Source organism: Loa loa, assembly GCF_000183805.2.
Source record: "Loa loa unplaced genomic scaffold supercont3.657, whole genome shotgun sequence".
Lineage (NCBI taxonomy): Eukaryota > Metazoa > Nematoda > Chromadorea > Rhabditida > Onchocercidae > Loa > Loa loa.
Window position 1 is genome coordinate 1 of NW_018108837.1, and position 17328 is coordinate 17328.

The following is a 17328-nucleotide window of genomic DNA, read 5'->3' on the forward strand; positions in this document are numbered from 1 at the left end:
TAATAATAATAATAATAATAATAATAGTAAAATAATAATAATAATAGTAATAATAATAATAATAATAATAAGAATTATAACTGTAACAATAATAGCAAATAATAGCAACTCATACACACATCAATTCTATTAATTTGTAATACATTACTGCGATGCATTGTCGCAGTAGCTTCCGTGTCCTAATGGGAATGCAAGCTATGCTCTCAGTGGCTTATGGCTCCTGCAGGGTCTCCCATGTCAGACAAGCCTCAACAGAAGGATTAGACAATGCTCGTCTACGAGGATAATGGGCTCACTACCTTCAGGCAACCGCGCAGATGGACCTCATTTAGCCCTGTAATGCTATCCATCTAAGGGAAGGATGCTCCAACAAAACCTATGTTCTAAGGACTTCATTGTCACTGTCCCAGCTCACTAGGCTCTGGCATATGAAGTTAGGAGTAAAGAGTTGGACCAGTTCTACGAACGCTGTGTCTCACCTAAAAAGTTCACAGCGCAGGTTCGAAGGATATACCGATATTTGTAGCGCTTGGAGAAGCGTGGATAGAGCTCTTCCCAAATCTTTGTTCGCAAAACCTGGCCATGATGATGGTGATAATTTGAAAGATAATAATCCTTCAACCACAATCAATGTTCTCTTACAAAGAAACATCTAAGCTTAGCTTGGATTAATTGATATGTCGAATAAATAGCTATGATAAATGAAATTTGCGACATCATGACATTCATCTTTTTTGCGATAATTTTCCTTCAACTATATCCATAAAAATGCCTACGAAGTTAACGCATAACAAACAAACATTATCATCTAGAATCGCTTGCAGCATTCCGGAATGTATTCTATCTGTTTTAAGTGTTATCAAGCTATGTTACTTGTTATTTTTGCATCACTACAAGTGTTAGATAATTATGGGAAGAATGATTCATAGCGAAATTATACCTGAACGCTGAGATATCTGCAATATTTCTATGATTCTCCGAGATATCCCGAATATTTTTATGGTCCTAATTCATGGTCCCGTGCTCTCTCTCTCTCTCTCCCTCTCCCTCAGCCTAATTACTGAAATGTTCTCCTATAGATCATACAAAAACAAGCAACGCTTCAAATTTTATTCGGTGAGAGTAAAAATAATATTGGATGTAAATACCCAATATAGTGCTGCATCTTCTTGACGGTTTAAGCAACGATTTAATCCCGCCAAAGTTCCCAATTTAAATAATGAGGAAACATAGAACATTTTGAGACCAAGCCTACTTTTAGAAGGGTATGGAATTGGTTTATTTTGCATAAGGGTTTAATTAACTTCAGTTTTCTGATTAAGATATTTTCAGAAAATGAAAATCTTCAAAAAGAAAAAGGAAAGAACACAATTAATTCTAACAGTCAAAATGAAATGAAACAACAAAGCACAATTCAAACTGATGAAATATGTTCATAATCAATTCCCAGAGACTTTAAAAGGAAGAAAGGACACTGTAATATTTTCAGTAGCTCTTGTGAACAAAATATATACAGTTTAGATGAGTGTAATCCGATTATCTGCAATCATTGCAATATTTTCGGCTGTTAGCCGTTCGAAGGCTGCTTCGAATTCTGCGTCATTAAACGACAGTCGGCCGGCTTGTTCCTAAAAATATTCAAACCAAGCCATATCCATTAATAAATAAGCTAGAAGCAATATTAAAAATTTCTGTAAATTCGTATGAAATTCAATAAAAATTTATTCAAATTCGAATTATATTTGTCCATTAAAATACAAGTTTAGTTGGATGTTGCAAAAAAAGACGAAAGTAAGTGGAATCGAAGTCTGTTTTAAAGCAACGGCAATTCGTTAAAAAGCTAACCTGAATTGCATTGCGGATAATAGAAAGTTCGATCATATCATCCGGATTACCACAATCATCAAAAGCTTTTCTCAGATATTTACGGAATGTCTTGTACCTGGAAATTTCGTTTTGTAAATTGAACAGTAGTAATGCACAATTTTTGATGAGCAACTTGAGGAAAATAAAACATGAAACCAATATCTATGTAAGGATTCATCACTAAACGAAACTTTCCATGCTTGTTTACTTCCATAACATATATTCCCAATTCGCTCAATATGAAGATAATAAATTCCACATGGGCCTGCTAAAGTAAAAGTAAGTTGTGCTAAAGTAAAAAAAAAGCAAGTTCTGCTAAAGCAAGTTCGGCAAATAAAGCAAGTTGCTAAAGTATGTTCAATAAGTAAAGTAAGTTTCGGTAAGTTAAAGTAAGTAAGCTCGGCATATTGCAAACAAAAGTGAATAACCGATCGATGCTTATAGATGGCGTTTCACGGCGGAGTCGTTTTGGACTAGGACCACTCAGATCTGTAGCATTCATTGTTTTATCCATGCTGGATTCACCCAGTTGTGCTGTAGTTGCCTCTGAATCAGCAAGGCCAGATATCTGCGTATCCCCACCATACCTAAACATTAAATTATTTTGTATATTAGAAGAGATTTTGAACTGGATATTGATAAGCTTCCTCTGCATCCGATTGTTCCATATTTTTGGGAATTGTACTTTTGCTATAGTTACTGGTAAACGAATCAATATCTCCAATCACCTTGCTGTCACTAGCATATTCTGCATTTCAGTAATGATAAAAAAAAAGTGAAAACGAAAAGTACTACGTAAACTAGTATTATTATTACTTCAAACATTATATACTAAAGCATAGTTGATGATTTAGTGCATTAAGTAAAACCTTTTCGAATGTCGAAGTGAAGTCTCTGTTGCTGTTCTTTCTGCCGAAGTCAAATTCTAAATTATTACTTTTCAACAAATTTTTAATCAAGAAGAATCATATAAAAACATGTCAAAAACTAAAGGTTAAAGAGAAGCTCAACCTAACCTCCAAATCCTCAATGTCTTCATCTTCCGTTTCGTCATCACCACTTTCTTCGTTTCCTCCATGTTTTCTTCTGCGTTTTTCTTCCATTTCTAGTCGTTCTTTTGGCTTTTCTTTGAAGCATGCATAATGCAGTAATTGATAAGCTTTTTCTGCATCTAATCGTTCTACATTTTTTGCCAATCGCGCTTTTGCCATAGCTGTTGATATACGAATCATCGTTTCCAACTGTCTTACTGTCACCGGCATAGTCTATAAAGGCAAATTATTGTTCTACATAAACAAAAGAATTTACAATGTTTAAAAGAAAGTATTTAATATCAGTAGCATCAAGACAGGGGCGTGATCGGGTAAACATCTAACTTTATTCCTACTCATCTTAATTTTTAATTTGGAAGCATGGTTAACGTTACTGAGTGCATCCTACTTATCGAGCAATAACAGTAGTAAAACAAAGGGGATCACGAGTATCCGGAGCTTTGTTAAAATTCAAAAATACCCGTTCGCGATCAGTTTTGGATGTATCATATGAGCGCAGTTCAGCATAGCATTCGCTTATGTAAGCACAAGCTTCCTCTGTCAGTTTTGGTTTTACGGATTTTGCCATATGAATGTACTTTCGCAAGAAGTGCATCGTAAAGAGTTTATCACTGAAGCCAGTATTTTTTAAATTTCGTAAAAATACTCTTCTATATTGCACTTCCTAAATCTGCATGGATTCATTGCTTTCAGTAATAATTTCCTGCCAAAAAATCTTTACTCAATGTGCTTATTCTGCATCTTCTTTCGCAAAATAACTGTCATTATTGTGAATAGATACAAGACTATCCAAAACATACAATTTTCCTTCCCAGTATTTTATACAGCTTGAAAGTTTTCAGTCGTTGATCGAAATTACGTCATGCCAAGAAATTTTAGTGAGAAGTTTCTCACCTTAAAATATCAACATACCTTGCCTTACCAGCGCACCATTCCTTGTTTTTTTCGCAAATTTCACTTGTTGTGGACACTTCTTCCATATCAAATGTAGTAAGAGTTTCAATATCAGCTCCCATTGGTAGTACTGCACCATCCGGTTCACCAGGAGTACGGTACTGATGAAGTTTCAGGATATGTTCCGCAACATTATTATCATGATTTGGATCGTGCTAAAAAACATTTTCCAATTTTTAATCCTTTCTATAGATACAATATCAAACAATTATGATATCTTCAAAAAAATGTAATTAACATCCAAAAGTGACAAAATGGTATCAACGCCAGAAGATTTTCATGCTTTATATTTAAATTACTTATTTAATATGCTGTAATATATAACAAAGTGCGACTTGTACATCTTCTCATGGTTGTAATCACAAGGGTATACAGTTTATAGGAAAAAAATATTATGGTAAATTGATCGGAAAAGTTCCTAACCAAAAGGTGGACTAAATAGAATCATGAACATATTTCGATGGTCGATATTCGGTCGTATCCGACAATGAAACATCGACCATCGAAATAAGTTTTATCATCATCAGCTAGGAAGCACTGCACTGAAATAACTAGGTTGATATTGATGGTCCATTAGATCACAAATCAAAATTACATTGAATTATTCGAAAATTCCTACAAAACTGTGTTGAAACAAAACTTTACCTCATCCATGAGGACAAATATTACATCGAAACGTGACAACAGTGAATCCTGCATACCAATATTTTCCATGGGTGTTTTGAATAAATCATACTGCAAAATATTTTGATCTGCAGTAGCGGAAAAAAAGAGAAACTGAAAATAATAGTGTACAAATAAAGACGACAAAAATAATGAGGAAAATAATTATTGTTTCATGTCTACCCTTCCAAACACTGGATTTGCAGCAGCAAGAACAGAACACCTTGCATTCAATTTTGCATGAATTCCAGCTTTAGCAATTGTTACTCGTCCTTGTTCCATCACTTCGTGTATTGCTGTACGATCAATATCAGACATCTGAAATTTGTTGCGATTCTTTCACCACCAGCAATAAAACGCTAGCAAAATGAGAGGTGAATATAAAACTTCGAAAAAGTGATAACAAAAAGAGCAATAATAAAATCCTAATTGCTGAATGAATTCAACAGCATGATTGGATAACCAGTATATACAGTTCAACACGAACAGTGTTTCAAAACTACCGTTTTTTGAGATTTCATGATGCAAAAAATGAGTCATTCAATTACATTACCTTGTCAAACTCATCAATGCAAACGATCCCTCTATCAGCCAAAACCATTGCACCAGCTTCGAGACGGCGTTCTCCAGAATCAATATCAGTTGTTACCGCTGCCGTCAAACCCACGCCACTTGAACCACGTCCAGTAGTTGCTATGGCGCGTGGTGCGGTGTGCAGTACGTATCTTAAGCAGATGTTTGTCACTGTTAAACATGTAAGAATATTAAAAGCTTAGAACTGGATGAACAATGAGTTGCTATTTATGAATATTCTTCCAGAGTTTCAAACTATAGAGTAAACAGGAAAATATAACCAAATTTTGAGCACGGAAATTTGAAAATTTTCCAAGTTACGTGAGCTCGATGAAACTATTAATAAGTCTTCCAAAGCACCTCAGCAATTGACTTTTTGCCACTGATGGATCACCAATCAAAAGTATATTAATATCGCCTCTAATATGTGAACCATTCTGCAGAATTTTTTCATTTCCGCCAAGTAGAAGGCAAAGTATTGCTTTCTTCACTTCATCGTGCCCCCAAATCGATGGTGCTAACGACCTTGCCAACGTATCGAATATATTCTTTAAAAGAAGTGCAAATATTCAGATTTTAGGCTTCAAAATTGCTCAAAAAGACATAAAGCACAATCTTCACCAATATAGCATATGTACACATGCAAAACAGTATATTCTAACCTTTTGTCGGCTCATTTTTCGAATATTTTTAATATCATCTGGCAAGAAATTTGGCTGCATTTCCTTGCTTAATAACTGTATATTATTGGAAATGATAATCGACCTACAATTTATAATTATAACTACTTATTTGTGATAATTATGACTCCATCCCATTGTAACTTTAAAAAGTGACTTGTATTAACCCGTTTTTCTACTTCTAACTCTTTGACTGAATGACCTCATGAATCTTCCTCTGCCAAAAGTTTTACTCCATGAGATCTTTCACCTGCCGCTTCAATACAAGCAGCATGAAATTTTCCCATTGAGATGTATTACACAACAGAGTAAAAAACAGGATAAACTTAAGCGAATATTTTTAAACATAAGGATAAGTACTGGACAAGTAGTACTCCTATTATAAAAACATCACATCATTTGCATGTCATCTGATCAAAATGTAATATTATCCACTGAACTTTTGATCCAGGCACAACATTTATATATCATTCTGACCAGATAAAAATTTTTTCTATTGTTCTGAATAGAAAAGTTCAATAAAAACAGATACTTAACATCTCAAGATAGAAGTTACCTAAACCAAATGGCTTCAAATAAAATATTCGATTTGTAATTGAAAATCTTCAAGAATCCCAAATTTCAGACTTATATATGTTAAGAATCTCAGACTTCAGACTTATATAGGCCAGATCAAGGTGATGCAGTTAATCCAAGGTACACAATGTTAGGGATATATGCATGAAGGTAAAGGAAAAAACTCTACTAAAACTGGAGATTCCGTTTTGCAAAAGTATGCTTCATTAAGTCATATAAAATAACCTTAGTCACCAGGCACAGGGTTAACTACCAAGAATTACATCCAAATTAAATGAAAAGAAAGAGCATTCTACTATTAAAAAATTTTAATTCTACACGGATTTATAAAGCAAGAAGAATTATTTGAAATAAAAAACAATTGGGAGATGGAAACCGGTAGAAGCAGTAGCGGGAATAAAACGCTATTTCAGCAAAACCTATCCTAAAACGCACCACTGTTTTCCATTATATTATCATGAACAAATGATTGCTGCTTCTCAATAATTATCATTCTTATCTAGTCCACCTCATCACGTACCTGAAACTGCCACTGGTGTAACCGTTTTGTTTGTTCGGCAAACATCTGTACAAACCTATAACCCGGACACGATCGCCAGGCTTACAATTGTCGGCTAAGTCATCGTCGGCTACAACATCTATTGAACGTGGCAGTTGTCCTGGTGGTGCGTACTCTGGCATCTCCTTAAGTAGAAAAGTGTCGGGTATTCAAGTTTTTAATTGCTAATTTGAAAAAAAATATATTCCCATCCTTTTGCTACATATCTTATCTCGCTTTGAAAATACGTAAATACATGATATACATAATCTAAACTAAAAAAAAACTAATACCGTCAAACGGTCATATACGTATGTTGTCAGATCTTTCAGCAACAAATTGGAAAAATCAACAAGAAAAGTCTAATTTCGAGAAAGAGCAAGCAATTTGAAGTCCGGAAAAGATACCTGGATTGAAAATGTTTGATGATCTCGATAGGTACTTAAACCATATTCGGTTTCCAGTGGATTTTTATTCTCATCCTGAAAGGAAACAAAAAGGAAAAGATACTGATCAAAAGCAGAATCATATATTGCTACTACAGATAGATCGTTCGCTAACACCTAACTCCGTAGGGTAAACGTTGCTGCATGGGAAAGCGTCGTATGATGTTAAATCGGTGTAACGACGTTCAAATGTCTTTTTAGTTGCAGGACAGTAGTGTACGCTACGGACCACTTTCGGACGCAGTGCAGAACCTGTAAATGTCATTTCAACATTTCCATCAAATTAACAGTGTATAATTAGATTAATCAGCACAATGTTTTGCTATCCCTGAAGTTATTAAGAGTTTTCCACAACATAACTAAGTTTTTTATCCATGAATATTCGATTATCGATTGCTAAAGAATAACCTAATTCAAGTCACTAAGCGTTATTATCCATTTCGAAAGCCATAATGTAGGAGCACAGAACTAATTTTGCATTAAAATCAGCCAGCTAGAACCTTTGCCGGGATGCTATCATTTACACAGTACGTTAGCTAAATGATACCGTAACGCTTTTTCAGAAACTACAGTATAGATTCTTCCTAACAGAAACTTATAACATTATTACTTTCGCTGATCTTTTTCAGTTTCTTCCCAGCCTATTGATTTCCTAAATCCATCGGTTGATGTAATTAACCTTTAAAAATACTTCATTTCTAATGGAATTTAATTTAAAATATCTTACACTTGGTGACGATACCCTCGCAGCAAACCATACTACCGAGAAAATGCGACTTCAATGTTCGAGGATTCACATGTCGATCACCAAAGCTTCCTTCAAAGCCAACGTTGAAATCCCGAGTCTTCCCGTATTCTGGATCTAACCGGCTTACATAATCCTTCATCGCTTGTTGCAAACATAAAATTTCAGGTACGAAATTTCGTAGTAGTCTAAATTTTAATTACTTTGTAGTTCATGGATGAATTCTGACAAGCTCTAATCGATTACCTAATAAGTGACTAGGATAAGGGAAATATTATCGTTATGTTCCAATCTATTAACGTAAAAATATCACCATTTAATTATGATTAGGATGATCTAAGACGCCTAAAGTGATACTTGAGACAGGAAGGGAAGGATAAACTCACCCAGTGACTCGCTGCGGAAGCTTTTTCCGAAGTTCATTCAAGTTGATGATAATTCTTGATCCATTATCCTTGATCATATCTTCGCATTTTTGCAAATAAACTTTGTCACCACCCTCAAGCAAATAGACAAAACATTAATTCAGAAAGTGATTCAGCATCACATATCACTGGTTTATGCCATCTGTCAAACATTATTAGCGTCAACCTTTATGGGACTTCCTACGCCTTTATCGGACCTCCCCACAATTTAATAATTCGTTGAGAGCTTAATATATCTTGCCAAAGTCTATCATATCTCGTTAAAAGCTTATCGTGACGCTGAAAATTTACCAACCAGATGAAATGATTCATGAATGAATCATTATGAAATATCAAATAAGCAAACGCCGCTACCAGTTATGTATCTCCCGTAGAACTACAGAACTAAAAATGAGAAAATTTGTAGTGCAACATACAGAATCATCCAGGAAGTTCAGATATTCCAACGTGATTTCACGTGCTCGATTCTCATCTTCACGACTGATTAAATCCATAGTATGTAGATAACTAAATTGTATCTAAGCTGAAAATTTGAACTATATCTAACCTGAAAATTTCCCCTTGGACTTAACTTTCGGAAATTTCCATCCACATCCTCATTTTCGTATCATTCTAAGAAGACCTTTTTTATTTTCCGATTGAATACCATCATTAAACTATGCAAAACAGGAAGCGGCTCAAAAAAAAATGGAAATTTGATGTAACGATTTTAGCAATTTTCAAATCACTCCGAAATTTCAAGAATTTCAAAATCGGTTCATTGGATAATTAAACCGATTTATATACTTAAATACATAACCTAAGCAACTGCTAAGTAATGATTATCGATCAGCGCCAAACATTACAATACTTGAGTAGCCGGCATGAATTATCACGTTACAAATTACATATTTGAATATTTGACGTGTACTGAACGTTCATAATTAATAGTATTTACACACTAATTACAAGCAAAATGCTAGTACTTGAATACTAATGCTAACCAATCAAAGACTCTGTAAACTTTTATATAAATCACCGTAGTCAAGTAATTTTGAGTAATTCTAAATTTCAACAGTTTTTATTTAACGCGCCTAAAAATTTAAATTTAAACTCCAATATGAAATAATAACAGCTCAAGAAATCAATGAGTATGATTATAACATTGGCTTTCGAATAGTGACATTATTTCGACCTCTGACCTACAAAGGAGACTTATCTAAAACATAACTTATCTCTCCCGATTTCTCCTGACGAAAAATTACTATTTGGAAAAGATTTGCCTAAAAAGAAAAACGATAGCTTTAGGTAGTGCATAAAAGAATAGCCAATTGAAAAGTTGCAATTCCGTTAAGCGAAAAAGAAACTGAAGAAGTATTTCGAGGAATATATATATACATATATATATATATATATATATCAACACTTGTTAAAGGTAATTAACAAGGGCTAAAAATTTATTCTATTGCTCAAAGTACCACTTAAACATTCAACGTTTAAAAACTTTAAAAGTTTGGCAATATTCCCCTACAAAATTAGTTACTTCTCTATTTTCAAAAAATTTGAAAGGAAACGAAAAAACTTTTTTCCTATTTCTTGATTAAAATATTCCTGTTTTCCATTATCTGAAAATATGTCGAAAATTTTTTCAGAATAAAAGTGAAAATATCTCCACTCGTTAACTGTTTGCTTTTTTCCAACTTTCTGCATTGAAATTGCGAGAGTTGAATTTAAACTTCAAAGATGATAATTGACTTTAAATCCATTGAAAGAAGTGAATCGAACTAAATAAAAGCCAATGCTGTAGAAAAAACATTTTAGTTATAAAATTCTCTTATTTAAAAATGTTTTTCATTAATTCCAGTATTCACGCTCCTCCATACTTTTTAATTTCTAATCAATAATTGGTGGTGAACTCAACTGAATCTGAATATAATATTATATCTAATAGAAAAACCTTAAATGTAAAGAAATCACTGGTAAAAACGACTACGTCATTATGAGATCAAGACTTGAAAAAGACTGGGACGATAAATTTGCTATAGAACGTGTGGCATAACGCTCCCGAACAACATGAACATGGGCCGCGTTATCCTTCTGGCCTATCGTGAACCTGCCGGTGTTTGGGGATCTGGTGGAATAAGTAGTTGGGTTTGCTGTCGATTGTGTGGTGGAATCCGAGGTAACTTGGTAGATGTTGTAAGACTCGTGGGAAGGTTATAGTTAGGCTAGCGGTTATGAATTATACCCGTGTCTAGGAAAATTTTCGGGGAGAAATTTGAACATGCTATAATTCAATTTCTTCTTCACGGTACCTCTTCTGTCGAGGAAGAATATCTTGCATGTCCGAATGAAATAGCGAGTTGTGCTAGCGAATAGCTTATGTCTCTGGTAAAGGTCTCCCATGTCAGATACGTCTCAACTGAGTGGTTAGACATAATGTATGTATGCACGGATGAGATGGGCTCGCCAGCCCCCCTGGCAATCATTCCAGGAGAGGGGCAACTCTAATTCTAAATGGGGCAGAAAGAGCTCGTTCAGCCTCGTAAGGCCATTTACTTGAGGGAAGGATGCTCTAACAAAACCTACGTCCTGAACTTCACTGTCACCGTGCTAGCTTGCTAAAAAATGCTTGGTTTAATTGCTGACTGGTTTGTTTTTTTTTTTTCTTTAAAAGATGGGATCAATTCTACACACGCTTCGCCTAACCAAAAAAATTCTTTACGCAGATTGAAGGAAACATTCACATTTGTAGCGTTTGCATCAAGCATGGGTAGAGCACTTCCCCAATCTTCGTTCGCGAAGCTTAGCTATAATGATGAGCATAATGCGATTTTAGAAATTAAGAGGATGCAGTCAGATTTTATTTTTTCCCTGGGATCGGCAAATTCTTGCAGGGGAATTCATTCATAAAAAGCCAGCTGATTTGATAAATAATTGCCGAGTCCAGAATTGTCCACTCCCGATGTTTCCGAGACTGTCACGCTGCGGTATCGTTGATAAATTTACGAGATATTGTAAAATCGGTAAGAAACGAGCATACTATGTCTATTATTTTCAGGATTCTCGATTTGATTGGTGATGGGTATATCACGTGATAATTGGCATAAGCGACGTGCTACTGGTGGAAAGAGATGTCCACCACACAAGAAGAGGAAGTTTGAGCTTGGGCGTCCAGCGTCAAATACAAAAGTGAATTAATTGACCTTATGTCTTCTTTTTTTTGTTTGAAAGCTGCTGAACGTTTTTGACGATTACATGTTGGAAAGATTATGAATTGAAGTCTCCATTTCGTATTTTGGATATTTTTCTCATCATTTTGTCTGCAACTACTAGAAATTGCAAATGTGTTGCAAAATTTGTCAAAAGAAATTCTGCGTAAGTTGGGAAGCTATCAGTGTGAATGATGCTAGAAAGATCTGGATGCTTATCATCAAACCTTACATCCTAAGAATTGTGTCATCATTGCAAAAAGATAAACTCGAAATTAGAACAGGTTTTCTGTAGAGGACAACAAGCAATCTGACAGAACTGATAACGATATCCCTTATTCGGTTAGTGGACAAATCTTCTATAAGAACTATGTTTTACAGATTGGTCCAAAAAGAATCCATCTTGTTCGTTGCCGCGGTGGAAATATCAAACATCGTGCACTGAGACTTGATGTTGGTACATTTTCATGGGGATCAGAAGGTTCTTTTATTATTCCTTCTTATGTCTTTTTTTTTTTTTTTCTGTGTTAATAAGAGGTAGTTGAATTCATGTCACGTCAGTGATATTTATCCATATTCAAATGGAATGGTACATTTGTTGAGATGTTTGATGTTTACTTTGTAATAGTTGTTCTGGTTACAGGTTGCACACGTAAAACACGTATCGTGGACACCGTATATAACGCATCCAACAATGAATTAGTGCGTACTAAGACACTAGTAAAAAATTCCATAATTACTGTTGATGCTGTTCCATTCCGTCAGTGGTACGAAGCACACTATGCCGTTCCGTTGGCACGTAAAAAAGGTGCAAAGCTGATGGATGAAGAGGAAGCACGGATCAACAAGAGGCGTTCAAAGAAGCTACGAGCAAAATATACAGAACGACAGAAATTTGCTGAGGTTGAGCCACATCTTATCGAACAGTTTCAGAGCGGTCGGTTATTAGGTTCGTCTTTTTCTTCCTTTTTGAACTAAAGTTTGGAAAATGATGGAGAGTGAACGATGTATGAAGGAGGAGAGAATGTGATTTATTGTTAATCAGTTGATTAGGCTTGTAATCCGCATTGTATGATCTTGAGTGGAAACAGCATACAATAGTCTTGGTTTGCTCTAATATGTTCAGTAGTTTACGAATAATTATGTACTTGAGGGATTAAAGGCCGTATGGTTTTTTGGTCATTTGATTCGTCTACAGATCGTCAAGCATGAATGCAGTTTTGTCATGGGCTAGTAGTAAATTGCGATAATTATAATTTACGAAGGAAGGACTTGTAAGTTCAACTTCTACCTGACAACCTTCAAATGTTGCCAAGCGAGAACAGAGTCACAGTGTGAGTAAGCTGTCTTTCTCTGTGCTAAGTGTCTCGGAAATCATATCAGCCTTCAAATGCGGGTCGTTCTACTATTCTGCTGACGATCTCACCGAAGGCCAGAACAAGCGTTCATTTTTAGAAATGTTTTAATTTGTTTTCGTAGGTCTGTTTTTGTAACGAAATTTTTTTCAGCTTGTATCAGCTCTCGTCCGGGTCAGGTTGGTCGAGCTGATGGCTATATATTAGAGGGTAAAGAGCTGGAGTTCTACTTGCGTAAAATCCGAGCTAAGAAAGCAAAGTAATGAGCACTCTGTTTATTCGATAAACATTGGTAACAGTTTGTTATGTTTTTCTGGTTGGAAAAAGTTTCTCTGTTATTACCAGATAAATCTATTACATCTCTTTCTATCGGGACTTATAAAACTGCATAATGAACAAACAAGGAATGGCGGGTCGAATTTTTGGGCATAATGGAGGAAAAAGGTTTTTTTTCTTTGTATTGTTAAAATGGTCTTAGTGACCGTTGTCGTGGTATTTTTGAAATTGTACCGAGTTGTGGACTACACCAAAAAATCATGACATCACAATGTGTGACAAAAATAATTTACGAAAGGCATAGTATGCTGCTATTAAAACAGACTTTAAACAAATCTTTGAAGGAACTAACTTTCCCAAATGTTACATTCTCCTTTTTTTGCATCAGTAAGGACATCACGCCAAGTGGAGTTCGACGATTGAAATAAAGAATTCCGCATGCTGAAATAAGGATTCCATTAGATCGAATGAATAAAAAGAAAGGGAAACTATAAGTGGATAGTATAAGTAAATATTTACTTCTTCCAGGCAAAATTTTTGCCATCCATATCGTTATATGATTCAACCTGGTAGTTGTCACAGCCTCTCATCACAATATGAATAAAGAGCCAAGTGCATCCCAACTTCTCAACGTTTGGCCTGTAAGAATCCAATAAATATACACTGAAGTAATGGGAAAATTCAAACCCTGATATTCGAAAAAAGGAAAAAAAATCAAAACTTTGCCCTGGAAGTCGTCTTGAAATCATGCATGCACTTCTTTGCATGCAACGATTGTTATGGTTACACAATCCAGTTGTTATAGTACAAGCGACTACAACTCGTGGGATATAAGGTCCTTTTACTTGATATGTGATCAACTTACTTACTCTACCTTCCTTTTTCCCGATATGCATTCTACTTCTGCTACAGTAACCATCCTTCTTCTTTCTGCAGAAGAGAATGCATTTATTTTCCAAGGCAAACAACTATAATGCGTGATATGGTTATTTGTAAAGTTTTAAAATATTTCAAGTTGAATTGCACCATATCGAATTTACCCGCGAAAACATTGTAAACTTACATTATAATCCCCCTAACAAATGGTTAATGTCTGTTCAACCGAACCAGCTGCAGTCAATCTCATTTACTCTCAACAACACTCAAACAACGTTTTTACATTCGCGATCCAATTAAACAAAAAGTACTCTAAATAAAAACCTAAAGAAATTATTCAAGTGCTGCAATACACCTGGTGGTTGAGGGATATTGATAACAGTGTTGGAGGTAGCGGAAAATTCAAAACGGTACGAATTATCAATATTCATGAACGGCATTGCATCCGATCAATCGGTATCATTTAACTGCTGTTGAAACATTTCAGCAATTTCCTCGCCCATCAGTGGACCACTTTGATCAACCGATGCAAATAACCATAATCAATATCACATCTTAAGCATCTTCCATCACTTCAAGTTTAGAAGTTTAGCTAGGTGTAAGCGAGACCTAAAAAAAAAAGAAAAAACAAATATATGTACAATCATTTAAAGAAACTGGCTATTATCATAATTTTTTACGTATCATGATATGTCACCTTTAACCAAACAAATGATTCCATACTCTGAACTTTAATTTTTTAATCGTTTCTTTTTGTTCTTTTGAAAGATGATGTTAAATGAATTGGGACATCTCTGTGTCATTAATTTCATTATTCTAATGAAATAAGGAAACAAAAAAAAAAATAAGACATACGTCTCATATTATTACAATTTCTGATATATTAAATCAAATCGAAGTCGGTTCAAGATTTTGTATAGGTTTATTTTATCAAAATTGCTTCAATTGACGTATCTAATTCTACTAATTATATTTTGAAGCTACCACTGTTTCTGGATTTTTTGGATCTACCAAAAAGTGAACTTTACCAAATGCACCTTGAAAATAGTTTTAAAATTTTAAGACATTTCAAGAAATTCAAAGTTTTAAAATTTTTTCACAAAAAAGCAAGAAATTAATGGAATTTAAGAAAAATAAGTTACTTGAAATGGGCGGAATTTTGGAAGAAAAAAAAGAACAATGAAAAGATTGATTTTCTGAAACCTCGATACTTTTTGGTGGCAAAATCTGTCATTATCAACCACCGCTTAGTTTTTATATTTCATATTGAAATTTTTTAGATTGAATACGAATCCATTTTTTTAAATTATGGGTGATATTTTTCGAACATACCTAAGAATTTTCATCCAAATGTTTGGGTTAATGAGAATTTTCAAGAATCCTTAATTTTTAGGCCAATTTCGTGATAATTTAGGGTTTCTGATAATTTTGATCAGTGTGTTATCGACCTGATGTATTGAATACTGTCAAAAATCACTGCCCATGTTGCACACTACCGAACACACCAAAAGAATTTCATTTAAGTATTTTTCATTAATGTGAGTTTTTAAAAAATCCTCACTTTTTTGGCTATTTTGATAAAAATTTGTGATAAGGTGTGTTCGCTAGTGAACAACATGATCAGTGATTTTTGATAGCAACCAAACTGTCAGATGGATGAGACAATAATCAAAAATGGCAACAACTTTATCAAATTTTGGTCAAAATAGTCTGAAAATTAAGGATTTTTTAAAAATTCTCATAAATCCTAAATACTTGAATCAAAATTTTTAAATGTGTTCACTAGTGGGCAACATGTTCAGTGATTTTTGACAGTAATCAATATCTCAAGTTGGTAACACATTGATCAAAAATGGAAAAACCTTATCAAATTTTAACGAAAATAACATGAAAATTGAGGTTTTTTAAAAATTCTCGCATTCGCTATCATATTCTTTAAACAAAGTTTACGAAGGAAAAGCGAAGAATGCATTAAGACATGAAGTATAACTATTGCGACAAGAGATGGAAAAATTCTTTTCGTCCAAGTGAAAACCAGGAAACTAGCTCATCTCATAGCAAGGAATTTCTAAGGAAAAACAAACAAATCGAATCTTCCTACTAATAAAATGTGTGGTAATAGAGATAACAAGTACGTACCATCAGATCTTGTGTTAATTTGAACCAAGTTCAATCATTAATAGGTATAATTCCACTGGACAATTACGAGTAAGCCACAACAATTAACATTTTCAATCAAAATCTAATAACCATTAGTAAATGCATCAACAAAACGATTATTAAACCATTCGAAACGCATTTTACTTTTCCCCAATTCCTTGTCTTATTTTAACAAATTGCTTGTGATATCTGTAAAAGCGATATTTAAAAATCATTTTGTGAGGGACACGAATATAGAGTAAGTATTGTTTATTTCAGCAATAAAGGATATCAAGAAATTATACTCCGAAACGTCAAAATTCAAAAACACAAACCATTATTGACGAAAGGCATTGCGCTTTGTAAAGGCATTCGCAAAGTAATTATATCTTCAGCATTGTTTAAATTATCCGAAAATCGCTTGAGCAAATTCAAAGAATGTTGCTTTATAGAAATGAAATTGATATGATCGGTAACCTTAATAATGCATATACTAATTCAATTCGCTAGCGCAAATCATTGATTAAAATCAATAAATCATTAATCAAAATTAAAATCATTAATTGATAAACCACTGATTAAAATTGAAACCATAAGTAACTGATTGAAATTAATTAAAACAGTAATCAGAATAAATTAATAAGAAGTCTTGATCGTTAGCAAAAATTTTTAGTATATTTGAATAATTTCCAACAAAGTAGATTATAATAATTATAGATGCAGTCAATTTGTTTTTAATTTAATGATAAGAACAAAAATAAAAGGGAGGACAAACAAGAAATTAATACTTGTTCCAGCAAATTCAATCTACAGCAGCTAAAACAACAGCAGTGTTCGATTATCAACCGCAAGTCCACATACAGTCCTTAAATATACTGTAATGCGAATGTTTCAAGTGTTACATATATATATATATATATATATATATATATATATATATATATATATATATATATATATATATAGTACTATA

The 17328-nt window shown here is 34.0% G+C and overlaps 4 protein-coding genes across 4 annotated transcripts; 2 read left to right on the top strand and 2 right to left on the bottom strand.

Moving 5' to 3' along the window:
* Positions 1-1374: 1374 nt before the first annotated feature.
* On the bottom strand, positions 1375-9050 carry LOAG_06525 (DNA replication licensing factor). Its single transcript, XM_003142061.2, has 18 exons — positions 8935-9050; positions 8480-8592; positions 8076-8281; positions 7464-7600; positions 7310-7384; positions 6885-7048; positions 5771-5873; positions 5469-5656; positions 5089-5260; positions 4719-4853; positions 4518-4607; positions 3831-4027; positions 3379-3529; positions 2883-3131; positions 2736-2791; positions 2295-2453; positions 1846-1942; positions 1375-1628 (listed from the first exon to the last, which is right to left on the bottom strand). Exons 1-18 carry the CDS (start codon positions 9010-9012, stop codon positions 1518-1520), a joined length of 2481 nt encoding a protein of 826 aa, XP_003142109.1. The 5' UTR covers positions 9013-9050; the 3' UTR covers positions 1375-1517.
* A 1526-nt stretch (positions 9051-10576) lies between these two features.
* LOAG_06526 (hypothetical protein) lies at positions 10577-10876 on the top strand (the record flags this gene model as incomplete). The annotated part of the gene is made up of 2 exons (XM_003142062.1): positions 10577-10713; positions 10756-10876. 2 exons carry the CDS (start codon positions 10577-10579, stop codon positions 10874-10876), a joined length of 258 nt encoding a protein of 85 aa, XP_003142110.1.
* Positions 10877-11578: 702 nt separating this feature from the next.
* Positions 11579-13427, top strand: LOAG_06527 (40S ribosomal protein S8; the record flags this gene model as incomplete). The annotated part of the gene is made up of 4 exons (XM_003142063.2): positions 11579-11689; positions 12091-12190; positions 12353-12658; positions 13218-13427. 4 exons carry the CDS (start codon positions 11579-11581, stop codon positions 13325-13327), a joined length of 627 nt encoding a protein of 208 aa, XP_003142111.1. The 3' UTR covers positions 13328-13427.
* Positions 13428-13687: 260 nt separating this feature from the next.
* Positions 13688-13979, bottom strand: LOAG_06528 (hypothetical protein; the record flags this gene model as incomplete). Its single annotated transcript, XM_003142064.1, has 2 exons — positions 13688-13781; positions 13860-13979. Coding segments are annotated over 2 exons (214 nt in total), but the record flags the coding sequence as incomplete, so codon positions are not given.
* Between the last annotated feature and the right edge of the window lie 3349 nt (positions 13980-17328).